Source organism: Colossoma macropomum, unplaced genomic scaffold (assembly GCF_904425465.1).
Source record: "Colossoma macropomum unplaced genomic scaffold, Colossoma_macropomum, whole genome shotgun sequence".
NCBI classification, from domain to species: Eukaryota; Metazoa; Chordata; class Actinopteri; order Characiformes; family Serrasalmidae; genus Colossoma; species Colossoma macropomum.
Genome location: NW_023494804.1, coordinates 28,558,964 through 28,586,613, shown reverse-complemented (window position 1 = coordinate 28,586,613; position 27,650 = coordinate 28,558,964). Strand labels below are relative to the sequence as shown.

General features: G+C 39.0%; 1 protein-coding gene across 1 annotated transcript in view; it reads right to left on the bottom strand.

Annotated features, from left to right (window-relative positions):
- The window catches only part of gbe1a (glucan (1,4-alpha-), branching enzyme 1a), a 230,990-nt gene that overhangs the window by 32,531 nt on the left and 170,809 nt on the right, over positions 1 to 27,650 (bottom strand). The window contains exons 12-14 of the mRNA XM_036595341.1: positions 25,309 to 25,480; positions 7,127 to 7,311; positions 6,734 to 6,864 (exon numbers count right to left, since the gene is read on the bottom strand). Coding sequence (XP_036451234.1) covers positions 6,734 to 6,864; positions 7,127 to 7,311; positions 25,309 to 25,480 — 488 coding nt within the window. The remainder of the gene's footprint in view (positions 1 to 6,733; positions 6,865 to 7,126; positions 7,312 to 25,308; positions 25,481 to 27,650) is intronic.

Here is a 27,650-nt window from a genome sequence, read left to right as displayed (position 1 = left end):
AGTTTTGTCAGATAAGACAAAATTAGTGTCTGCTAGGATGTCGCAGACCTTGTCGCATACACCAAAAAATTTGAAAGGGCACAGAAATTGTAGCGTGCTCTGATTGGATAGAAACTCTAACTGGATAGTAGTTCTACATTCTGGAGCGTTGTTGTGGACACAGTGTGCAGCTGTGTTTACTTTGACACTTCAACGCTGGCTCAGGACTATGAAAGCAACTGTGACATCTGTTGAGCATCAGTGACACTAGTCACCTAAACTATAAATTGGCCTTTACAATAAGGCGCACCCACTGCTGGAACAGGCATTCAATTGTGCCCAAACAGCTTCTATAATCTCCATAGAAAAGCATTGCTAATAAAATGGGAAGCAGTGGAGCAGCTGCACATGAACCGCACAAGGTCACCACGCTTTTCAGTGGAGATTAGAGTCGGCTTGAGAAGTATAAAGCCGCTAGCGTTGGGCTGTGGAGTAGTGGAACTGCGTTCTCTGGAGTAATGGAGCATCATGCAATATCTTTAGGTTATTTGTGATCCAGAACTAATCATCCAACATCAGTACCTCAGTAAAGCCGTGCTCACACCTGGCATTAACATGCATTTTGGTTGATCTGATTGTAATGGGACAGCGCTAAGGATAAGCATGAATGGATGCCAGTGCGACACACTGATCACTCAAACCACTTTCAGAGGCGTTCAGGGATGCATACAACCACATAACATGCGTAATGCGAACCTTAAAACATCCTGACATGTCCCTGACAGCAACAAAGGACTGCAGAATCAATTGCATCAACACAGCAGAGACAAAAGCAGCTGCGTAGTGTCTTTCCTCGTCTTCTCTTCCATTTGTTTATATGCATGAGCAATCCATGCGAACCAAGCGTTTGTTACAGTGCTTACATGTTCACGCACAGGACATTTTGTCTGACAACAAGCAGATCAAGAATTTATGTAGAAAATCACTGGAGAGGCATTTGAGACACATGGAAGTGGCAAATGTAAACAGCTATGCATCTCGCTGTCCACTTGTGATTAGATCACTTGAGATAAATGTTAATACCGGGTACAAATGATGCTCTTGTGGCTGAATGCAGTCAAATCCACACACCAATGTTCCAACATATAGCGTAAAGCTTCCCAGAAGCTGTTACTGCAGCTAAAAGGGGCAAACGCTGTACACATCATAAAGACCTCAACACCACACGCCTAGGCAAGTAAGTGCAACAACGACTTCACTTCCTGCAGAGCGTGAGGAGAGCAAACTTCCCCCTTACACCCTCACTTCTTTCTGTGGGGGGACAACAGACAGCGTCCTGACCAGCTGTCTCACTGTCTGGAATGGGAACCACATTGTCTTGGACCGCAGGGCTCTACATTGTGGCATGTCTTTACGCTACATCGACACCTCCTACCACAAACACTGCATCTGCAAGGCCAGCAGCATAGTGCACAATCTCTCCCACCCCTCTCATGAACTCACTTTCCTGCCGTCTGGCAGAAGGTCCTAGAGCATCCGTACCACCATCAGCACTCAGCAACAGCTTCTTCCTTGAGGCAGTCAGACTACTGAACACATGGAGGAAGCCTGATCACACTCCCCTTAACCATTACTGCACATCTGCACTTTACATTCTTTATATCTTAATCTTTGCATCTGCTATCGGACCCTGTCTAGTTAGCTTCATGTGTATTTGTCATGGGGATTTATTTATTTATTGTTCTGTTCATTTATTTTCATGTGTATTTATTGTTCTGTATATGTATTGTCTGGTGTATTTATTGCATAGTCTGCATGTGTTTCACACTGTGGTGTATCTGTACTTTATGTAGTCCTGTGCAGTGTGTTGCCAATAAAAACCACTTGACTTGATAAAATTATGATTACAGGTACCACAAAATTAGACTACTCTTATAAAGGATTTATAAATGGTTTTAAATTTGTTTATTACTTGTTTGTAATTATAAGATCATAAACACCTTAAAAAGTATTAATAAGTAGTTCAAACACAAATAAAAAGGGCAAAAGTGAGCTGATGGATATGAATATCTGATGAAGCTGACAGGTTTAATGCTGACTGATGAAAAAGACAAAATAAGGTACCTAACCTGCAAGATCTGAGGTTCAATATTAATATAAAAGTGGACTCAGCTCTTGCGAGCAACATGTTACTTTTCCCCTTTTTATTTATGTTCTTTTTGCTTTTTAATGCTTTTAAGTGTTTATGACCTAACTAATAAACTCATGTTAAACTATTCATAAATCCTTTATAAAGGTGGTGTTATTGTAAAGTGGCACTAATTACATTGTGATAAAAAAGCAAAACAAAATCGTTCTTAACCACTAAAATATGCAAAAACATATAGTACTCGCTTTTTGTCAAACATAAAGAAACCAGTAGTGCTAACAGTGAAGCGTAGGCTGAGGCTTCCTGTCTAGAGCTGTGAAGATCAGTGCTGAGCTAGAGGTGCTCTGCCTGCTTCCTAAGCACATGAAAGCAGCGTTCAACTGGAGACAAAGAGAGAGGAAGAGAGAGAGAGAGATTAGAGGGGAAACCAGGTGAAGGAAACAACGAAAGGAATGCTCCAAAAGAAAGCCCCACTACAGCAACAATATCGACCCAGCTCCCTCTCTCCAAAAGCTGTGGAACTATGAAAAAGCCCCTGAAGACCCTTCAGCCTCCCCCTAGAAACACTCTTATTTTTTGGGGTGGGGGGATCAGTAAGATATGTCCCTTCTGACGATGTACTCCATGGTCCATTTGGAGCTGTGGACTGCTTCAATACATACAACTGCATTATTGATCTAAAGCCCAGGTTTTCTGATCCCCCTGCACCTGCCCACCCCTTTCCACTAGCCCTTCCAGCAGCCCCGCAATGAGAGAACTATGAAGAAGAGAATGGAACAAATGAGGAAAACCTGAAACAATGGCCAGGGAAACTAGGCTTTTTCATGCGCTTACCAAAACTTTTACATTAACATTGGAATTGGAGCCCAAAAAACTTTGTTCTAACCAAATGGGACATGACTATTCACATCAGGGTTTGCTTAGCCTCAGACATCACATCTCACATATTTGTCTGGCTCAGGATGTGTTCAAATGTCTTGCTGAGGTTTCTCACTTTATTCTTCTTCTTTATTTATTGCCTTAATTTTTTCAATCAGGTCCACAGGAGTAACTCATTTTGACTACTATAAGGTCCACTAACACAAGAACAGCATGAGAACAACACATTTTGTAGTTTATCCAGAGTATAAATATTTCTGATATTGTTTAAAGGCCTTGATTGATATATTTGCTAAAGTGGAATTTAAACTTAATTTTGAACTGCTGATGTTTTATTTGTTTTGTTTATTGATGAGCTGATAATGGCTGTCACTGTTGCCCTATCATGAGCTAACTCAGGTACTATCAGTCAGATTCAGGAATAGTAAGTGGAGCTCTCCAATTGATGGTGCTCGTGTTTGTACCAGACTTAATTTTTTTGGAATTTGTGTTGGATTCAGACTCAGAACTTGGTGCTGTGGGTTGGGATGGGTCAGACAAAACTTGGTTGAGCTTTATTCATGTTTGGACCAGACCTTTAGGCCTGATTAAAGCTCTAACTGACATCATCTGAACAGCAGTACAGAATTCTATTTTGTTTGCTTTTCAAGCTTAAGTTCTTGCTCATGACATCCACTTCAGTATTTTCTGTTGGGCATCATCCAGAGATGATGCCTCCACTCTTCTGGGAAGGCTTTCTACAAGATTTGGAATGTGTCTGTGGGAAAATGTGACCATTCAGTCAAAAGAGCATTTGTGAAGTAAATTCGTGCCAAAGTGCATGTTCACTTGGGTTGAGGTCAGGGCTCTTTGTGGGCCACTGGAGTTCCTGCACACCAAGCTCATGAAACCATGTCGTTATGGACCTCACCTTGTGCACAGGTGCACAGTCATGCTAGAACAGAAAAGGGCCTTCCCCAAATTGCAGCCACAAAATTGGAAGCAATGTTGTCTGAAATGTAATTGTATGCTGTACCATTAACAGTACCCTTCGCTGGAACTAAGGGGCAGAGTCCAATCCCTGAAAAACAGGCCATTATCCCTCCCCCACCAAACTTTACTGTTGGCACTATGCATTCTGGTAGAAAGTGTTCTCCTGTTGACCACGGCAGATCTAGTAAGGCAGAAATTTCACTAACTGACTTGTGACAAACGAGGCATCTTATGAAAGTGCCATGTTTAAAGTCACAGAGCTATTCAGTATGACCCATTCTACTGCCAGTGTTTTCTTATGGAGATTGCATGGCTATGTGCTTGATTTTATACATCTGTTAGCAATGGGTGTGACTGAAACACCTGATCTCCATAATTAGGAGGGGTGTCCACATACTTTTGGCCATATTTTGGCCAAGAAAACAGTAACACCAATGCACAGATAACACCAATGCATATTGTGACTGCAATAAAGGGAGGTTTTGCACTGCGTCTTCTCATGTATGTACATCTAGCCCTGAGAGTTACAACAGCGTTACTGTATTAAATATGTTAAATATAAATATATAACAACACATTTTTGAGACAGTACAGCTAGGTTAAAATAAAAATAGAAAGGAAAATAGAAAAATAGAAAAAAATTACTGCTATATAGCAGGAGACAATTCCATGCAAAACAGACTGCTATGCTGCTATTTGCCCAAACTTTAAACTGATGTGGAATATGTAATCAGCTTCAAAGATCTCCACCCATTTTTTGCATGATCTTCACGTTTTGTGCTAACCTTCCTTAAATTCATGTGCATGAGGGAGAGAAATGCATTTTGCGTTAATCCATGCACATGACCTACAAATTGGCACTTCATGCAGCATTAGAACAATGTGTCCGATTAGTGCCTGAAACTGCTGCAAACAGCTTAGTGCACTGGGCCTTCAGACTTTTAATAGCCACTAAGTGACAGGACCTCAGCTTCACGTCTTATCTGGAAGATGAGAATGTTTTGTAGCACAATGTCCACATCACTGCCCATTACTGCCTGATGTCCTCACCGCAGGGTGAGCTGGCCTCAGCAATGCCTGCCACAGCAGAAACCTCAACTTTCCCAGGAGACTCACATCCTGTACAAGCAAAACCCATTACAATGTACCAGACACAGCATAAAGAGAATGAAAGTGATATTTAAGAAAACTGGAAATTGCTTCTAAATATTGGATTCCTTAAAATAGTCACCTTAAGAGTCTTTCAACTTAGTTTCAAATACCAGAAGTTTTGACATTCCTCTCTTCTGTTCTTTCCTTCTGTTAGCTAAGTTACAAACAACATGATAGAAATAAAAGCTAGCTATCTTGGTAGCTGTCGAAGTTAATTAGTAGCAATTGCTGACTAGAAAAAAAAATACTGGTAACACAAAAACTGGTCTGTATTTTTTATTTTTTTCCTGTGGTCTCTAGATATATATAGCTAAGCTACCTCTCCCATTGTTCAGGCCTTCAGGACTGGACTGAGGCATAATTAAAGTGATCATAAAGTGACAGTGGAATCAACCAATCGCATTTCGATTTCTAAAGGTAGAAACCAATTTCATGAGGAAAAATATCACTCCAGGCTTTCTGGAAGTCCTAGATATGTCACTGACTGTAAACCTTTAGGTTTCAGTCAGTTGAAAGAGTTGAAAATAGTGGATGAAATTGAAAATTGGAATAAAAATTGGCAGCTCTATGCTAGGGTGGTGGATCATTCTCAGCACTGCAGTAACACTGATGTGGTGGTGGTGTGTTAGTGTGTGTTGCGCTGGTCTGAGTGGATTAGACAAAGCAGTGCTGCTGGTGTTTTTAAACACCTCAGTGTCACTGCTGGACTGAGAATAGTCCACCAAACAAAAATATCCAGCCAACAGTGTCCTGTGTGCAGCGTCCTGTGACCACTGATGAAGGACTAGAGGATGACCAACACAAACTGTGCAGCAGCAGATGAGCTACCGTCTCTGACTTTACATCTATAAAGTGGACTGACAAGGTAGGAGTGTCTAGTAGAGTGGACAGTGAGTGGACACAGTGTTTAAAAACTCCAGCAGCACTGCTGTGTCTGATCCACTCATACCAGCGCAACACACACTAACACACCACCACCACATCAGTGTTACTGCAGTGCTGAGAATGATCCACCACCCAAATAGTACCTGCTCTGTGAGGGTCCATGGGGGTCCTGACCACTGAAGAACAGGGTGTCTTTAACAGCTTCATTTTAAATTTTAAATCATTTACTTAAATTCTATTTCACAAATGTTATTGACAAAAAATTATGCATAGTGTAAAAAATGAGGGACCTTCAAAAGAGGCATTTTATGGCTACTGTGAAAAAGGGATAACATTAATGGTGCAAAACTGAAGGCCCTCAGTTCACCAGTGAATCTAACGCTACCGCAAAACCTGTTTTTTGGAGAAAAGCTGGTGAAAGACATTAGGCCTACGTTTTCTTTATTCAAACAAAAAAAAAATAAATAATACATTATCAGACTGTATTTTTGTTCAAATTTTCTGTAATTTCACTTGTGCTTTAACTAACCTAAGCTTTTGACTGAAGACCCCACTTTATTAAAATCTGTCTTCCATTTTTTTTATTTAAATTGTACATATGTCATAGGAGAGACGGCCGAACACACACAGAAAAAGAAACACACAATATCACACTAATATGCCCCATACTCTTCATGTATCAGAGGGAAGCCCAGAGTCGGAGAAGTGAAAGGATACTTCCCAGCATGCTGGACTGCCACTCTGTAGTGGCTGTAGCTGACACTGGGGTGGAAGTTAAAGATGAAGAGCAGCTTCGCTCGCTCAAACACGATGACCTTATCAGCCTGATCCAGAGTGCTGACCACGGCCTACAGAGACAAAAACACAGCAGCCATTTAACTACAAACACAGAAACTCAAATCCTCATCCTACATCAGAGAATAAAGCTTACATGGCTACACTGATCATACAGCTTTACAGTTACATGAGCTGTGGAGCCAACACCTCATTCATTACCCATGCTTAAGGGCTCCCCACTGATTAACAGATGGCTAGCAAGGTGAGCCATACATTGTCTGGACATGGAGACTGTCTGCATGGGTGCACACAGTGAATGTGTGTGTGTTTTACCGGGCCAGAGCTCAGCCAGCCGTACTTGTCCTCTGCGTGGTTCATGTCACGGTCAAAAGCATAAAGCTGCCGGTATCGCAGGTGCTCAGTGTCTACCAGGTTGAACTGGCGGCGGGCGTAGCGATAGCTCTCATTGTTTCCCTTCCTGGGGAAGTCAAGCCATTCCGGATGTCCAAACTCATTACCTTCAAAAATAATCAAACACTCTTTATCAGTTACACTGGACATTTAGTTTACAGATGGTGATAAACCCTGAGAAGTCACAGGTATCATCAGTAGTAACAAAAGCAGGGTGTAACCGGCTATGAATTTTCACTCATAGCTCATTGAAACAAACAGAGAAATTCTGTAAATAAATAAACACCACATTCATTTTTGCAAGGAGGAAACAAGTTTATAAGCTTGTTTTGCAGAAAAAAAGTTTCTCATTTACTGACATTAAAACAAACAAGACATTACAAATGTAGACTCAGTCTGTTGATGCAAAATACAAATCGAATGTAAATCAAACATGTTATTGTTAAAAGTGCCATTTATTCAAAACTTTTATCCAAGGTCACCCTATCACATGATGCTACCAAGCTGGAAGACTGAGGGCTAGCATGTGCTCTCTCTGAAACATGTGGAATCACTCACTACATCTTTTGAAACTGCTACTAATGCAACTTCATTGTACAGCTCAACATGCTTGGAGGAGAACGCTAACTGTTAATTCTGTTACGTTAACTAAGAGATGTCTGCATTCACTACATGTCCTCCAGAGTGATGGGGGAGAAGAAGGGCCATCTAACCCACCCAGAGAGAGCAGGCCAATTGTCGCTGTAGCACTGACAGGAACTGCAAATGTATAGAAACACTGTAACTCTCTTTCTGTACAACTCAGGTGTCCACATACTTATGCGTACTTATGAAACCTTTTGCCCAAATGTGTCTTTCGTGAATAAACTGCACTCTGATCTCATTTTCCATAACTCTTGGATATCATCATCCTAAGCACTTTAATACAACCAAAATCAGGAGATCAAATCCAGCAGAGGCAGCAAAGTAAATCAGGTGATGTGATCTAAGGAAGTGAGTGTTTAAAATTTGCCATTCAAATTTCTCAAAACAGCTGCTTTCCAAGAAAAATCTTGCAAAATCAATGAGGTAAATTGTCGCTACTCAGTAACACCCATGTCCTTTTCTGCATCTGAAACTGTTCCATTTCTAATTGCCACCTTTAACTACCCTTAACTTCCTGCTTACAAGTGCTGCCTGGATGAAGACAATACTGCGTCACTAATTAAAAAAGCACTTCAAAGCTTCTGACTGAAGCAAAGACTCTGCAGCAAGAACAGTGAAAGGAGAAGAGAATTAACAAAGGCAGAGAAGAGTCAGGCGGCGCATCAGAGCCATCAAATCCCTGGGCTTGGTCTTGAACTTTACTTTATGTGCGGGGGGAAATTATGCAGCGAATATTTTTCTGATAGAGTCGTATTATGTGTCAGCTGGAAAAAGACAGGACAGAGATTAAGAGCAGAGGAGCGGAGGAGACATTGGCACAAAGCGCCGTGACAGCTCTGACTCCATAATTAAGCAGAGAAAGCAGAGATGACCAACGCTGAAGCTTCTCATCTCCCACTGCCGCATATCCCAGCAGCCCCCGCTTTGAATACAGACACGCCGATAAGAGCCGTCCACCTGCCCATACATTAAGACCTCCTTCAATTATTCATGCGCCAGAACACAGCAGCTTGTGGGTCAGCATTCCAAAAGCAGGCTGAAAGTGAAGCAGCACGCTGTTTGGCCTGTTTAGATGCAGCCTCATTCTCCTACGCGCAACTTTTAGCCTTGGCGCTGTCACTCACACGATGCCAATGTAATTCTGTTCTCTTTTTTCCTCCTCTCCCCTCGGCCACTCTATCTAAAACACCCCCGAATCCACTCCATATTGTGCGAAGGTGAGTTTTAATAGACCAGCAGAAATGTTTACCTCTCACTATTGACTAGCCGTTGATTGACAGATCAAAGGCTGGAAGCGCATCTGCCAGAGGTCAGATCGATGCAGGCTGCCGTGGCGCTACGGTGCGAGCTCTGCCCGTGTGGGCGATTTGGAGCTCTACACGAGCCCAAGAGTGACAGGAAACCTGAGAAGATTAGACAGTGGACGGACACACCGGACCACAGTTCTGGCCGTCTCTCATCTGTATTCTTATGCAGCTTGGGAACAAGCCACTTCTAACTGCTTTAAGAAAGGTTCAGTCGTTTTGCTTTTCAGCATTCTAGGGTCTTTATCACACACACCAATGTTGGTAGTATTTGGACTGGGAACAGCTCTATTGTGGACATACATTGGGCACATATACACCCCTATACAACAACAGAGTCTGGCTTTTGAACTTTACATTGGTAATAATCTGGATGGTCCTTTTCTAGTCTTAAAACATCCCATCCCACCTTTTTTTGGAATGTGTTACAGGCATCAATTTAATATAAGCCTATATTCGCAAAAACAATGAAGTATTACTTAACTGATAAAGTACTTTAAAGATTGAGGTTTTAACTTAACAAAGAGGCCTGGTTGCCTTAGAATTTTGAGTTTATTGAATTTTAAATAGTTCATTGAACCAACATAGTTCAATGAACCATCTTATCAACTTTTTAAAGTCAAAACATTGAATCATTGTTTACAGTGTGTGTACTCTACATTCATTTTTTTACATCTGGTTTTTGCAGTCAACTGCTAAGTGCTCGCAACTCAACTGTAAATATCAAAACTATTTCAGTAAACGTAAAGATATGTGACTTGATTATCATTAACTAAAGTCAGATTTGAAAAACAAAAATTCAAAGTGGAATGGGAAAATTCAAACATAAAGCTGGTAAATAAGAAGCTGAGATGTCAGAGAACAGAAGTAAATGCTTCTTTGAGTGTTTCCATACTAAAGAAACTCCCTTAAAACAGGATATGATGGCATTTTACCGGCACACTGATTCACGGTGGATTAATATAACCTGAGGTTACTTTCATGGCTTTTTTTATAGAAGGTAAAAGGTGCCAGAATCTTTACTGACATGCAGTCTGTAAAAGTGCCTGACAAAGCTCATTCGGATGGGTCTAAAACGCTGATAAAAATGACATGTCCCACCTCCTCAAGTGAAACTAGTCCTGACCAAAAACTTCTTTAGTTAGTTTTCATAAACCTAGATTGTCAAAGTGTGTAGTTTTGATATTAGTATCAAACAATACAGCTTCTATAATGTAGACGTTTCATTATGATGTGTTTTTGCCAGACATAACAAATAAGAGTTGATGTACAGTATCTCAGTGCTGTGTGAAATTTTAGTTAAAGTCAAAGTTTAGATTTAAACTGTTACTGTGTGTTTTGAAGTCAGGCAGACTCACTAGTGCTGTTGGAAGATACTGAAACTGACAAGCAAAAAAAAAACAAAAAAAAAATCAGGCATGAGAAACAGCAGAAGTAACAGTTTCATGTTCTAAAATGATGGAGACCAAAGGGGCAGCCGGCCTGAGGACTGTAATTTGTACATTTCTGAAATACGCTCGCTTCACGTGTGCTGCCCGGCTGTTTGCAGCATATGCTCAGTATAGACAAAGCCAAGTTTAACTTGCATTCATTCACCAAAACGTTTGTTGCAGTTGTCACCATATTTTGACTGTTTGCTGTATCAGAAAGATGTAATTAACAAGTACAACTAAAGCTGACTGTCACATCAGCATTCAAAGCTGAACGTGCTAATGCTGTGTACGAATCCCACAAATTGGACTATACTAACTAACTAATCCCACCGGTGGGACTGTATTGTGAAAGGGCTGACATTTTAAAACTTGAAATTTATAATGTTGAAAATCATAACTGCTTTGGCTGAACAATAGCCACTCCAATTTGTTCCATCTGCCCACGTCAAAGAAACATCAGTGCACCCACTATGCGAAACATGAAAGATGTCATGTCCATGGCAACGGAGAATCTGTTTTTGAAAACATACTGGCCGCTGATCTGCTTAAGTCCAGCGCATGATAATAGAGCTCGCTCATTATACAATTTTCAATGAAGCTAAGATAAAAACAAGGCTTACACATCCTCACTGATTCTTTGTGCTCCATCTCGCAAGGTTTAATATGAGGTCACCTTTGAAGGTTTTTGCCCTTATGGCAGAAAAACAAGAATCTAGCTGCGAAAGATTAAGCTGTAAGGGAAGTGTGAAACATGATCAAATAACAAGCACCCTATATCGCACGCTGAAGATTTGTCAATTAATTAGGCAACACAGGTAAACGCTGAAAAAGCAGGAGTTTCGTCGTTCAAAACGCACACACACACTCGACACACATGCAGAGTTCCCTTTTAAGATTTCAGTAAGCCCATAATCTGATCTGACGTGTTGTGATGTTTGAAGTCAAGTTCCTCTTTGGTCACTAGCGTGGGCCCAGAGATCCTGGCAAGCAGCAATGGGATTTAAACACTTTGCATAAAAAGCCCTCCAAATGAACTCATGAATAAGAAATGGGCCTCCTTTCTCGCCTCTCCATCTCTTTCATGTGTAACAAGCTGCAAGGTGGAGATTAGATGCTCTTTGAGTTCGGTGTCAATTTTAAGCCAAAGACAGAAAAGACCTCCTCTCGCCTCCACTGTCTTAGGTAAAGTCACTTCCAGACAGTGGAGTAGAAGAGGAGTCAGGGCCAGGAGCACATGTTCAGCCCAGTCAAACGTGTCTGCCTCTCTGAGGATGAAGAAACTCACAGGTCATAGTTTACAAGTTTTCCTAGATAAAGATAAGTCATGCTCCTCAAGCACACATTCACTCATACAACATACAAAACAGCTGGAATGAACTTTATCTTATCTCAACACCATCATCAAGGCGGACCCCTGTCCTGTAGATTTTGAACTTCTCTGCTGTAAAACACCTGATTTAACTAATAAACTAAGGAACAAGCTCTTCCCTTCCTTTCCTGTGACAATAGATAAGTGGTAAAATGTGCAGGGTAGGGGTGCTCCAGGAGAAGGGCCAGGAACCACTGGAGTTATGAGATGCTGTGGTAACCTAGCCAGTTGAAAGGAAATATCAATCTGCCATAAACCTTGGAGGTTGTGTGTCATTTTGTAATTGAAAACACCTACATGAGGAACTCTGGGCTCAAAGTAAGTCTTTTGTGTCAGCTTCAGGTACTAATCGGGCACATTTTACCCATGTAATATGGAAGTAATGTGCAGTTTATGGTCTGTGTGCACGGTAAAATGCAACATGCACTTCAATTCCTCATACATATGCATTTGAAGGAGGGACATGCAAAATGTGGCAGGATTGGGAAAAAAGTGGATGGAGATATTATGTATGCAGCTGATTACATATTCTGCTTGATTTGCTAAAGTTTATGCAACATGTGTGCCTGTTTTGAATCGATTTTCCTTCACCTTTTAAGATCTGCCGTAAATCTGTCTCAAGAGAAGTGTTGTTGAGAGACTTCCTTTAACAATGACAGCAGACCAAGGGTGTCCAGTCTTATCCAAAAAGGGCTGGTGTGGCCACATTTCAGACAAGCTGGAACACTCCTAGTTCTACTTAGTAGATCTGTTAGTCTTAGTCTTAAACAACTGATTAGGTGTGCTCCTGCTTTATTGGAATAACAACCTGTAGCCACACCAGCCATTCGCAGAAAAGACTGGACACCACTGGGCTAGACAGAGGCACAAGCCTTGAACACTGTAACCATCAGAACAATGGTGCTCAATCTCTCAAGACCAGATACGTGAGAAATCATGGCACAAAATATGATGTGGTGCCCAATAAGTGTGTTTATTATTGTTTCATAAACTGTTTTAGCCAAGGTTAAACAAAACTCCTGTAGAATGTTTTTGTGGTTTAAAAAATCATTTTTTAACACTGCTATCACAGTGGATCAGTTTTAAGTAGCTTTGCTGTGAATTGTTTTCACAGAAGGTGGTTCTCATTCTATTTCACCCCTCAATACTCACTAGCAGCCCAACATGGAGTCACATCATCACACATAAGGAGAGCCAAGAGTGTCCTAGTTAGTCTAGTTACACTAATCATAATAAATGCACTTTGGCAATGTGGGCAGCACTGTGATAGGACAGAGCCATTTGTGTGACATGCCAAACAACAAATCACTGAATGTTACTTGATATCCATGGTTTCAAACACAATTCAGGAATAATTTTGTGAAATGGTATATTATTAATGTTTCGTGGTTCAGTGCCTAGGCCTATATCTCTCTCTGTAAGACTTATTAGTGAGTAGATGCAACTGCTTTCTTCTATCATTTAGCTCAATAAACAACCATTTGTTTTCCATTGTGCACAGATCAGAGCCAGTGGGTGAGTTTCTAAGAGCTGTGGTGACTTTAGCATGCAGTTTACATCAGACATCTGTACACTCCTGTAGTCAGAGAATAAGGCTGGAACTTTCTGAAATACAATAAAAACTTTAAAAAACATCTTCGGTGCAGGTTTTCCACTTCCTACTCTCACTGATTTCCAGGACTCTTTTTTTAAAATAGGGTAATGATGATTAGTCATTTACATTTGTCAATGACAAGTTGAAACATGAAAATTAACAGCTGTGCAGCCCCTACTACATACATGCTATAAGCAAGCTAATATGGGCTCCTTTGCCCATACACAAAAACAGCTCATCTGGATACTATTTGAAAACTACAAAATGGTGAATCATCCTCTGTTGGGTTGAAAAGTGACATCCACAGCGGTACACTGGATCTTTCTGCCAAAAGCCCCATGGACACTTGGCATTAACATACATCCTGGGTGATCCATTCATTAGTGGACAGCGCTAAGAACAGGTGTGAACAGGGTACAATGCGTCTTGGAGACATAGTGTGATCTGATCACTCAAACCACCTTTTGAGGTGGTCAGGGACACATATGACATTTGCAGTGTGAATGCTAAAGCATCTTGATGCATCTTTGACAGCAGCAAGGACTGCCTTAATCAACTGTACCATCAAAGCAGGGAAGAAATCAGCTGTGTAGCTTGATTTTTGGCCTCCTTTACTGTTTGTTTACAAATCTGTTGACTGATGTGGTCTAAATGTTTGTAACAGCCTTTTCATTTACTCGAACGTGGACTCATGTTAAACAAATGCAGCAAGAGACTAATGTAGTAAATGTGGGTAGTACCTTCCTCCATTCACTAAATCTGAACACTGGAGATGCATTCGAGACACATGGAAATGCCAGGTGTGACACTGCCACTTCCCACCGTGCACAAGCTTTGGAAGGTTCTACTGAAATTAAAAGAAAGCTGAATTTCGAAAACAAAAGCATAATTCACCTCACAGGCACCGATGCCATTCACATTATTTTCAGATGCAAAGTGCCTTGTTTACATTCTCAACAGCAGCTTGCTATCCATCACAAGAAGCTTGCTGTGTGCTCCAAACCACTTGAGCAGTGTACACAAGTCATAGTCTTTGCATGACCTTCATGCAAGATGGATGTAGATGTGCCAGTGTCTGAAAAAGTTTCGCTTTAAGTGAAAACCTGATGTTCTCTGAAGCACTTCTGGCCTCGGGTGGGTGTGGCTACACTGAAAGGAATTCACAGTCAGGTCTAGCTTTCATCAGTCATATAGCAGAGAGCTGCTGAGAATGTGACGGCCAGGCGGTGTGCGTGTACCCCATGGAGGAAGACAGCGTTCTCTAGTCGCGCATTAACTCTGAGCAGACACACGCATCAGTCTCACCATCTGCTCTGGAGCATGTGTGAGTGTGTGTGTGTGTGTGTGTGTGTATCTCTCCATTTGTCCTGCAGCCCTGCATTTATATCTAAAGTCCTGCTATATGATGGTTTGGTTCATCCCCTTGTAAATAATTCAAGCCTATATGCCCATCTGCATACAGTTACAGAGTATGGCAGTGAAGTGTACTATACAGACAAGTTCATGGCGTAAAGCATGTGGGTCAGACTGAGAGCAACAGTTCGTGTCTTTGTGCTTTTTGTAACAGCATGTAATACAAACATGGGATGAATGAGAACATGTCAGGGTTAACACTCACATACATACAACAAAATCTCCTAGCGCAGCTCATACATTATCTCTTACTCAAGCTGTCAAATGGAGATGGAACAAATGTCATTTGCAGCCTAATATACACTACTATACTACAGTACCGATACTGGCACACTTCTGTCAAAGTGTTCACTTTCAGTTTTTTAAATATTAATTTTATGCATCAAATCAGGCAAAAATGTAAAGTAATCAGTAATATGTAATCTGATTATTTTCCATTATTTTTGGATTACATGTCTTTTTAATGTCATATAATTACAGTTTTCAACAAATGATAACAAGCATTTTCAGTTCCCTTTTTCAAAACTCATCATGCAGTCAGCACAACATCCCTCTGTTTAGACCAAACTGTGAATGTGTTTGAATGGAAAATGCATTCAGTGACCACAGTTTCTAATATTCTTTAATTCACTTCTCACTTCAAAACTGTATTTCTGTTAAACTCCAGAACCTGACATGAAAATAAACTGCTTATCAATTTACTACATTACAAGTACTATAGTGGGAAACAGCCAAAGCACAAAAATGAAATGGTTACAGAGACAAGCTGCTGATTGAACGTATATAAACAGGCCAATCACAACTGATTCCTATCTAATCTATAAAAAGAGTCACTTCTGGAGTTCTTATTCACAGTGGATGGTCCGTAATGGGCCAAAACATAATAAGCAAGTGTTTAATCGTACGTGTATTTTGATGAGACAGATTGTGATTTTTTTCTGACATAATGAGTTTTAATGCGCTGTAAAAATGGTTCTTTAGCTCAACCTAAAAACACATTACTTAATGTGATAACAAGCAGTTTAATTGGTTTTATTCAACTCAAATAAATACTTTCAGTGGTAAATAAAATTTAGTTTAAATAAAAAAAATCTGATTGAAGTTTAATTTTTAAATAATTTTTGAACTCCAATTATGGGAACTTTTGGGAATATTTCCTTCCTTATGCAAGAGGATTATGTTATGTCAAATCTCCCAAAATATCCCCTGAAAAATAAATAACATGTATTTACTCACTGTTTTAACTGGAAATGAAATAAGAGAAGGGTGGTCTCTGACTTTTGCATAGTATTGTATGTAACTTACATGTGTCACAGTAATTACAGAATAATTAGTCTTAATACTATTTTTTTTTCATTCAATCCAATATCAAATCCAAAAAGTGTTTGGAAGACATCAGTCTAATAATTCTCATTAGCAATGCTTTGATTTGGGTAATGCTATGATCCTACAGTGGACATTAGAATTGTGGTCAAAATCCTGGCAATGTGACAACCCTACCACACACAAACATTAAAGATAACTCTTTCAGTATCTTTTGCTTCTTTTCCCAGCAAATCTGATGACCAGCTTCAGGTTCAAATTGATCTGAAAGTGACTGAAATGAAAGCCTTATAAATTCAATTAAACGAAAGCATGACATTTTGGCAATGATGCTGCTACATTAAGCACAACAAGACCGAGGAAATTCATGAAGGAAATAAAAAGGTGAGTAGCTGCTCATACAGTAATTTACATGCTGAAGAAAGATGTTTCGATGGAGGCAATAGGTCTATGCCAAGCACACAGGCCGTAGCTTCAATAGTCAGATCACAACGGCCTCCTTTTCAAGTCAGAAGGCATTTAGTACACCGAAGCGCGGAACTCAAGGCCTTGCTCCAGAAAGCTTCTAAAGGCAGAATTCAAGGCCTTTTTGCTGCAATTGCAAAGCACAACCATACTGATAGGTGAGAGAGGAACATCCAGGAGTAAAGGAAATGTGCTGAAACCATCGAACAAAACAAAAAACAAACAGATGATTACCAGGCGCTCATCGAGAGCCGTCGGGCACAAAGTAGATCCTTTGAGACTTCGGATTTTATCTTTTACTCCATTCTATGCTTGAAAAAAACCCTCTACAACTCACAGCTCTCAATTTAAGTCCCCCCCCCCTCTTGCCGCATGAACAAAGTGGCACCCCTTTCAAATTCAATTTAAGCCCATCAGGATGTGGCTTCTCTCAGCTTCTCTGCTGCAGACTGTCATCCTGCATGCTGTCAGGCCAAAGCCTCTCTGATCTTCCACTGCAGCGTCTATTAGCAAAGAGAAGTGTCCTCCAAGGCGCACTGCTCCACCAAAACACACCCTGCTTTATTTTCCTCACACTTTCCTCCAAACTTTCCTTGAAGTGCCAAGCAGGCAGTTTTACTTTACTTAAAGAATATTTCATAGGCTACTTTTCGCTGAGCGTCTCTGAAATGCAGAATATACTGTGTAATGGTGGTGAAAAACCATGGCTTAACAACACCCCAAAAAACATGCTGATTTTTATACATCATTGGTTCTCCATTCTGGTCCTGGAGCACCCTCGCCCTGGTCTGCTCTAAACATCTAAAGGTGGGAAGTAATTAGGAGCTGAAAAGAAGTACTCTCATTATAATGAGTAGATGTTTTTATTAGTATTTGACTTTTAATAACTGTTACATACTAAATATACTACCATTCAAAAGTTTGTATCACTTGTCTTATTAATATTACTGTTATTCAATTATAATTTATATAGTAAAGACTCAAATGTTATAAACTAAATGCCAAAATGTAAACAAATGGTTCACTCACAATTCTTACTTTGCCTGAATATTCTGGGTTCAAGAAGTATGGAAAATGTTATGAAATAATAAACTGTAATTATCTAGACTATTTAAGATCATTTTTTGTCACAAAACTGTTGTATGCAAAATTTTGGGTACAGCTTGCAGATGCTTTTTGTAGCTGGCTGGGAGTCTTTCTGTCTTTCTATTTGTTTTTTACCCGCTCTTTCTTGCAGAATGTTTCTAGTTTTGTTATATTCTTGGGTCATCTTGCTTGCACAAGTACAACGAGTCAGTACATCGTTTGAGTACATCGTTACTGTTCTTTTAGTAATTTCTTTTATATTTTTCCATTTTAGAATAACAAACACAACAGCTCTCAAAGTGCATCTATATTCTATTGAGCTTTACAGCTAATTTCTAAGCTAAGGTAGCTATTGGTTTAGCTTATGCTACCCAGAGAAACTCAGTGAAACTCTGATCACAAAACCTTCTTTCTGTAATTCTGTTATAACCTTAGGAGACCAGGAATTATGGTATTTACTAGTATTTACTAGAGTAGTTTTTTTCCAGTAAAGAACTTCTTTACTCTTGCTTGAGTATTTTATTATTTTATTGTAATCTCTACAGACGCAGTACTCTTACTTAATCAGAAATTTTCAGTGCTCTTATTCAACCCTGGACCTAGGAAAGGTTTGTTAATGAGCGTGTTAGAGCACGAGAAAAAAACAGTAAACTGGTCTGGACAGAGGTCCTCCAGCTTTGACACATGACGTTTTGTCAATTTAGAGTATTGTCAAGTCATTTAGAGTATTTTTAAGTGAAATGGTTAAATGTAGAGAAACATGCGGATGCAGATTTCTTTACAGTGGTGGTGATAGGAACCAGGGGTCACAATATTTACAACACAAGTACAGCAATTTTATTAACTATCCAAAATGACCAGTGAACCTAGATGTGATCTATTTTTTTATATGTTGATAATTGTAAAATAGTGGCAAGGCTGAGACTATTTTGCCATACAACACCCTGCACATCCACCATGAATGGGCTTAAAAAACATTTTTCTTCAAAAACTTCATCTGAAAACTGTCATGAAACATAAAGCAGTGTATTTGTAAACATTTCATGTAATAACTTTCTGTGAGGGAGCTTTGCTACACTTCCCTTGGGATCAATAAAGTATCTGTCTGTCTGTCTGTCTATCTATCCATCTATCTTTTAGAGGCATTAAATGCTTCAGATGTGTGGTTCCTGTCACCACCACTGTAAACAATTCTGACTCAGTAAGTTTCTCAAGAACTGAACATTTCACATCAAACTGTTGTGAATGACTTTGTTTACATCTTAACCATTTAATTATGCAGAAATTTAAAAAACTGATGTAACTCTCCTTTAATTACTTTTAATTAATTTTGGCATCAAACGTTCTAAACTTTTCAATAAAAAAGAATAAGTTAGCAAGTTCTGATGAACAAGAAGTTAGGAGGCATAAACAATAGTGACACCTGAACACAGATAGAAAAACATAACACGTTAATGAGAGAGAGAGAGAGAGAGAGAAAGAGAGAGAGAGAGAGAGAGAGAGAGAGATGAGCATCTCTGACCAGTGGCAGATGTTGTGTAGAGAGAGAAAGCTGTGGAGTTAACCACGGCCCCCCGCTGCTCTAATAAATCACACACAGACTCCTGAGACAGGCCGCTGTACAGTAGAGAGCAGCATTAGCGTGTCTGTTAATACAGCAGCTGACATAGCAGCCCCATGCTAATTAGTGGCGTTAGCTGGAGGAGTGGGATCGATGTGTTTTTGCAGAGATGGTGCAGAGCAAAAGTTGGGATTGATTTGAGGAGGAGTGAAGTCTGGCTTGGCACCTACACACACAATCATTCAGCGCTTCACTTTCTTCTGCAGACTTCGCCCTTCAATAATTTAATCTCCTTTACCTTCTGGCTAATATTAGCTGATCAGAAATTTGTAGCAGAACAGAAGTTCAGTTCGACTTCACCACCTGATGATTCAGAAGAAGATGGAGCCACCACTACTGACAAGAAAAGTGGTCTTGATCAAAAGGAGGTAAGAAAGTTTACCAAAAAAAAGAAGAAATAACACTGAACTCAGTGCTGAGCTGGTTCACTGAGATGTCAGCTTAGAACTGCTTATCACATAACCAAAAAAAAAGGTTCCTAAATAGATCTGAGAAAATGGTTTCAGATTGGAATGGAACCCTTACATTATGTGAAGGTTCTTGAAACTTGAAAAAATGTTCTTTGCATATATTTAATTTACAAAAATTGTTCATCCACTTAAAAGCACTTGAAGGAAATAAAAACGATTCTTCTATGGCATCGCTCCAAAGAAGCCCTCGAGCACCTTTGTGGTTTGGCAGAGAATATTAACAATGTAACACTAATAGGTGTTTTTAAATCTACATTAAATGAACCCATTTTCCTCCTAAAATAATTTATTTCATTATGTTATTTTTTTAATTGCAAAGAAATGTTTCAGCTTTCCAAAGTTTTAATTATCCTTCTCTGTAACTGAATACAAAATGTACTACATGAACAAATATATAATATGTTTTTAGGTGACATGTTGAAACATTTTTTAAACTAGAAGATTACAAGTAACATCTGAAACATCTGACATGGCTTATGATTGATCTTAATAAGTGTTCTAATATAAAATAAGTATATGCCAGCATGGCTCCACACATACCTCACAGCACTAGAAGCAACAGAATATTCAGAATGTACTTTTACTGATTTCTTTGTCCATTGAATATCCTTTGTGGAAAGTAAAGGCTATTAATTGAAAACCGTTGTCCAGCTAATCGAAAATTTTTTTGCTCACTTTGTCATACAGACACCATGTTTCACCCGCCTACAGATGACTACGGGCAAGGCCGCTATATTTTCAGTATGTAGTTCAGTGCTTTACATTTTTAATCACCAGGTTCATTGACCTATGCCTTTCATCAAAGTGAATTTCATAGGTGTTTTTAACAAAACATGGATGGGTCTTTGTAGAACCATTTATGGAAATAAGATGTGTAAGTGTGAACTTTTTCCTCTATCAGTTGAAGGTGTTTTTCTAGATCTAAGCCAAGAATCAGTATTTTTAAGCATGTAATCAAAACTGAGGGTTGACAAGTAAATAGTATATAGTAAAATAAATTCCTGTAGTACTGTATTATAATAATTTAGGTAACACAAGGGGACATTATAATGACCTTACATGAACTGTACATATCACACTTTCTGTACCCCCTATCGTGCATCTTGCACATCTGGACACTCCACACCTGGACACTTTATTTTAGTACCAATATATGCACATATCTATTCAGTATTGTCATTATATACCGTTACCTGTGCCTCCTTGTACAGTCATTATTGCACTGCCTTTTACATCTCAGGTCATAGATATCATTCCAAATTTTTGTATTTTCTATTTGTATATATGCCTGTAGATAGGATTTTTATATTTATTCTTCCTGTTATATTGTTTTCACCCTTATTACTATTTACTGTCCTGTGTGACTGCTACTGGTTGCTAAATTTCCTTCGGGATCAATAAAGTGTCTATCTGTTTGTCTGTCTGTCTATCTATCTATCTATCATGTTTTATAATATGTTTATTTAGCCTAAATAAACCAGTAATAGTAATTAACTGGCTGCTTATTACTGCATTATTAACCCTCTTGGGTCCACAAACTCACCCACACATCAAGTTTGATGTTTCTATATGTCGTCGCTGTCCAAAGAAAAGTATGTATTGTGTGAACATTTCATGATGAATGGACCAACAGACATGCTCTAAAATCACTTGGAATGAAACATCTTTACACTGACTTACATTGAAATCTAAGAGTTTTTTCCTTCTCCTGTAAAGTTACTATTTTTGGAGGTTTTCTTTGGACAATGACTATACGTTCGCCCTTTCAATTCCAACTTATCACAAGATCATATGTGACTCACATCCAGAGTTATCAGGCTATGAACAGGAGTTGAGAAACACATTTATCTCTTACCACATGTATGTGAAACCATGTGAAGTGATGGATTCATGTGTCCATCTACATTGTATGTGAAACTGACTAATGGACACTCAGGAAATCATTAAGAACCATCCCGTCGGAAACCCTTCATTCTGCATTCAGTCGAGACTTGTGGTTCAAGGTCAAAAGGTTTACAGCCACTGAAGTTGCTGCAGTGGTTTTGGAAAGTAGCAACAAAGATAATAAAGCACTCTGATATGAAAACATGTGCGTATCAAGTTATATGCAAGTGCCTTCAAAGGTGAATTTAGATTTAAATCGAGAAAACACCCATAGAACCCAGAGGGTTAAGAAGATGAATTAAGCATTTTTACTTAAGCAATTACCTAAGCCTTATTAAACCAGCATTTGGTCATTTATCATTACTGGTTATCGGTAATTTGGCTTCAAAAGGTTAAAATGTACATTTGAAGGTTGATAGGCTAATATTAGTTATTAATTTGTTGTAAAATCCATCCCCCCTGGTCTTGATCTCATTAAGGCTTAATAAGAGCATGAAAAGTGCTCTTAATTCACTCTGGTTACTGCTTACTAATGTAATAACAGGCACCCAGTTAATTAGCAGTCATTGTCTTCATAAATTAAGTTACCAGCTATTGGCTTGATAAGGTTTAATAAGGGGATAAGACTTAAAATGTTCTGCAAAAGATCATAATACATAAAGGTGCTTTGAAAAATTGTTTGATCCACCTTAGTTATTACTTCATGATGTTTTAACGAGCAGAGTTAATATGGCTTAATAAGGGCATTACATATGCTCTGAAAAATGCTTAATTCAGTGTAGTTACTGCATAATGATGTAGTAATAAGCATGCAGTTAATTACCAACCACTGACTTGTTAGGGCATAGGAATCACATTACAAGGGCATCAGGAGTCAGAACTAATGCAATACACACACACACACACACACACACACACACACACACACACACACATCATTAAAACCGCTTATTCTTTTTCATAAGGGTAAATATGTTTTTTATGGACTGCCTGTAAATTTATAGAGGGTTAGCAACTCTGCATGGAATGTACTGTCACAAATTTGCCTCTTTTTGCTGCTCCCTTTCTATTCAAAGGTACTCGTTCAAGGCTTTAACCTCAGCCAGCCCTGTTCTCTGACTAAACGAGCATTTTTAGAGGACGAGGGTCTTCCTGCTTGGCAAGTCAGATTGATTCTTTTGCTTGAACAATTTGTTCTCACTCAGTGCGGGCTAAATGCCCTGCACCCCATTGATCCAGCTGGAAAGTCGCTCGCTAACCCAGCTGCGGTGCACCTCGCACATTTCTGTTTGTTTTCTCTCCCTAAAGCCTGGCCGACTCTACGGCTACAAACATCACCTCAGCCTGACAATTAAGCCAAAGTGGCTTTATTCGCCACATGGAGATGTGGAGTCTGCTGTCATGGAAACCTTTAGCTTAATTACTGTTTGCTCTGCACTATGGCATGGACTTTGCTCGAGCTGTTCATGGTCTTTTGCTTAGCCTGGATGTTCTCTGCTCTTCAGCCTTCTCTCAGCAAACACACCCACACACTGCTACTGCTAACTTCAACCGTCAGCACACAGATGATGGGGTTGGGACTGGATACTGAAATTCATTACTTTTATGGTACCGACCCAAACATCAAAAACATCCGTGTCATCCAGACGCAACCTTCAATATGGCTCAGGTCAGCTGCACTTTTCAGGGCATTTTCCGTGCTCAACTGCTCGGTGGGTGTTTCTATAATAGTGTTTCCTGTAGCTAGGCTGCAGTATGGGTGGGCTACATTTCTAGACCTCTATGTCATCAAAGGCTCTTCCAATCAAAATAATCTCTGAAATACTGCTGAGCAGTTCAGTCTGCATGCTGACAATTTTTGGGTGGTACCGGTGTCACCCACAATCCTTTGCACATGCATCTGATCCAGAAAAGGTTCAAGAGAAACACTGATGGATGAAACCATCACATCAGTAACAACATCTACAGAATTTGTGTTGAACTACAAGTTGTTCATAAAAGCCATGATCCAAATGCTTATACAGGTTAAAATTAGTTTAGCCAGCTTTCAAAAATGTGAGTTTGTGTTTGTAAGAAGGGCTGAATATATTTAGTCCACTGCATAGCCAATACCAGTGGTCAAAGTGCTACACAAAATATACTGCATGCTGGTTAAAAAGGCAAGAAAAGTAGTAAAATAAAATATTTAGGATGATATTCCTTTTGGTTTATCTGTTTAAGGGTGTGAAGTGAATGCACGGAGTGAAATAACTTCAAATCAGTGATCCGAGCTGTTTTTAGCTTGAAAGACAGCATTTCACTACAGAGAAATGAATGTTTTGTGTCAGCTTACTATCATTCACATCAACAGCATTTTGATGTTTGATTTGCTTCCTGCTCAGATCATATAAACTTCATCCTTTTCAATGTCTTCCCTCCAAATCTTCACTGTCAGCACTTTTATAAAATCAGGAATTTCTACTATGGCTCAAATCTGTCAGGAATTAAAAGAGGAAAAAGATAGATATCATTGCGCTTCTCCTCTTTCAGAGAAAGTTTAAAATTTGACATTCATGACGAGGACCAATCTACCTTGCCTGACTAAAAAAATGCCGTGCAGAGGCTGGACTCATTTGCATGAAGCAGAAATCTGCTAAACATTTTCAGGCAGATTTTGCTGCCCCACAAGTGCCATGCACCAATCGGCTCTGATACACTCAAGTAAAGTTTTAACTGGATTTATATTCTTCATGGTTTTGAATGGAAATGGTGTCTTTCTTTCTACTAAAGTACATGTGTGGAATCTACTTTTTCTTCGTTCCCATATTATTCACATTACCATTTACATTGACTTCCTAATTCTCCCTTTTCTTTTAATTTCATTATGTTATGTTGGTGACTATGTTTGTACTGCTCTGTGTACCGCTTTTTGTAGAACCAGAGTGCATTAAAAAGAGAGAAAAGGAGCCTCACAAACTTCGGTTCTTATGATGATATATGTTGAATGTTCTAAGTCTTGCTGCAGTTCTCAGTTCTCAGTGCTTCCACTTAAGCAGTTTTTTATGTTGCTTGCACTTCTGCTTGAGTCATTTTGCTTAAATATTACTCCTACTTTTCGCACCTCTGCCAATGACGGCTGGTGTGCAAGTCTAAAAATAAGAAAAATAAGACACTGAGAGTCTAAGACCGTTCATTTACAGAGACCAGACTACAGTACTATGACACTCTGAAATAGAGTGCAGTCATTTTGTAAAAGCAACTTGATGAGATTTAAAAGTGGACACTGTGATGCAAAGCAAGCACTGTAAAACATTAAAAACACAAAAAATTAAAACATTGGAAATCTTTATAACTCCTTCCAGGTCAGAAGAACAGGAAAATGTGTTGCTGCTGTCACCTTCGCAATTTATATTGCACGCTTCTATGCGCATCCTCTTCCTTAAGAGAAACATTGTCTAAACCAAACTTGCTTCTCCATGGCTGAGTGTGTGTGTGTGTGCCTGGTTAATGACACTCACCCATGAAATTGAGGTAGCCCTCCCCTCCGAGGCTGTGAGTGAGGAGCCGGATGAGCTTGTGCAGCTGCATGCCACGGTCTATGACAGGCGTCATAGCGATCAGCGCGCTCATGTTAGTGTACATCTCCTTATCCATCAGCCAGAAGGCTAACGACTTGTCCCCAACCAGCGCCTAGCAAGAAGATGAGGCATAGAGGTGACCTCCACAGCTTTCTTTCCAGATGCTTCACTAACATGAGCTTAAATGTTCTTACGTCAGGCTGACCTCAGATACTGAGCAAGTTTATACTTTATAAATGCACTGATTAATTGATCTGAAGGTGCTGATTCAACTGCATCAACTTTAGAATCTTAGAATTGATTATTTATATTTAATTAACTATAACTGTCCACAAAGTATAAATGTTCACAAAAAGTATAGGCTCATTCAAAATCAAACTTCTCCAGTCACATTCATTTGTTCAGTGTATTGCCAAATAATCAAATCAAATCAGAGTGAAATATTTCACAATGCTATATCACATTTTACTACATTTGTATTTGTGTGTACATTTTTCAAATCTAATCAAATCTAATTCAACAGTACTGACCATATCAACATTGCTAACCCTACTGCATTTTTGAAAACATTTCTTACAGACAGAACAAACCCCTTATTTTTTAACATAATTTAAACAAACCAAATGTCCTTTACATTGTGCAAATATTTACTGATGAATAGACCAACAGAAAATGTGGTTCCACTTTATATTAATTGTCTTTAATAATTGTGTAGCTACACATTAAGAATGCACGCAACAACAATGTAACCACTGCTGGATTACAGTAGAAAAGCTTAGGTAAACACACATATGTATCACCTTTTACTCATGTAATTGCACAAGTGCATCTTAATAGAGCATAATTTCTCACATGTAATTACACACATGTAACAGTGATGGGGTCATTACATTGGTATAAACTCCTGTGTCACATTTAAAGTCAGAGTTTACCACTACAGTTTGTTCAATGATAATTACATATGAACTGCTGTTTCCAGCAAGTCTTTTCTGGTTGTAACAGGTGTGTAATTACCAAAACTACAGCTGCACAGGAAATGCCAACTTTCCTTTTCCTTTAACTGGCTGCAGCAGTGTGCTTGTGTTGTGACACAGTAATTAAAATTCTGGCTTTAAACCATTCCGTAATCTGAAGGTACAGCAGTCCATACAAATATAATGACCCTCACCCTGTTACACATGTAATTACAGAAGAGAAAATATGCTTAGAATTATAAAGATAGAATTGTGTAATTACATGAATAAAAACATAAAATTGATACACATGTGAATTTACATAAGCTGTGCAATCTATCTTTAACGGTGAATATTCACCAGTAGTTACGCTGTTGCATGTATATAAAGTGGGAGTGAAAATATCCAAAATAGTTTAGAATAAAATCATTACATTATCTTGCTTTAAAATTGTTTTTGTTCTTTTTCTGTAAAGTTATCATTTGTAAATAAGATTTTGTTCTGACAGTGATGATGTGTGTCTCCAGGACAGGCGTTGGTTGGTTGATATAATGGAATGCAAGTATTCAAAATTTGTATTACACTTCTTATCTTTTTATATGGATACTTTCAATATTCTTACCCACTAAATTTAAGAGGAACACCATTGATGCTTATTTATTAACAATGTTAAAATCAGTGCATGGTGGATGGTAAACATTCTCCTTACACAGACTCTAAAGAGAAACTCAGCCAACGGCTTCTGTAAAAACACTTAAGTTCCTGCTAAAACCTGAGTACACTGATAAATAACGACAATGAGCCAGTTATTCAACTCAGTGTAACTGAGCTCTTCTGAGTGACGACTGAGCTAAACAGTCCTTCCTCGTAGTAGACATGTTTGCAAATGATAAGCTTAGAATCTATGTTGTACTGGATTCATGCGTTTGTTTCATGGTATGATGTCACATACGGTTGTATATAAAAACTTGAATATTGCTGGTCAAATAACACTTATTTTTTTCTAAGTGAAAATAAGTTAAAATATCCACTACAACAACTTCAAATATGACATTTTTTTTTCAAATCTTATTTTCTGAATTTAACATATTGGAAAAATACATACAGTATAACAAATAACCTGCTCTGTAGGGATGTTAATACTACTGATTTGCATCTCTATTTGGTTGTAGAATCTACCTCTATTCAGTTTGCTGGGAGTGATTGAGCCATGTCAGAATATCCCCTCTTATTCATTTCAGCCAGAAGGTAAGAGTCATTTTAGATACAAACACAAGATCAGACTGTAAATAAATTTGCAATGCTCATTTTTACATTTTTTGTTTACTT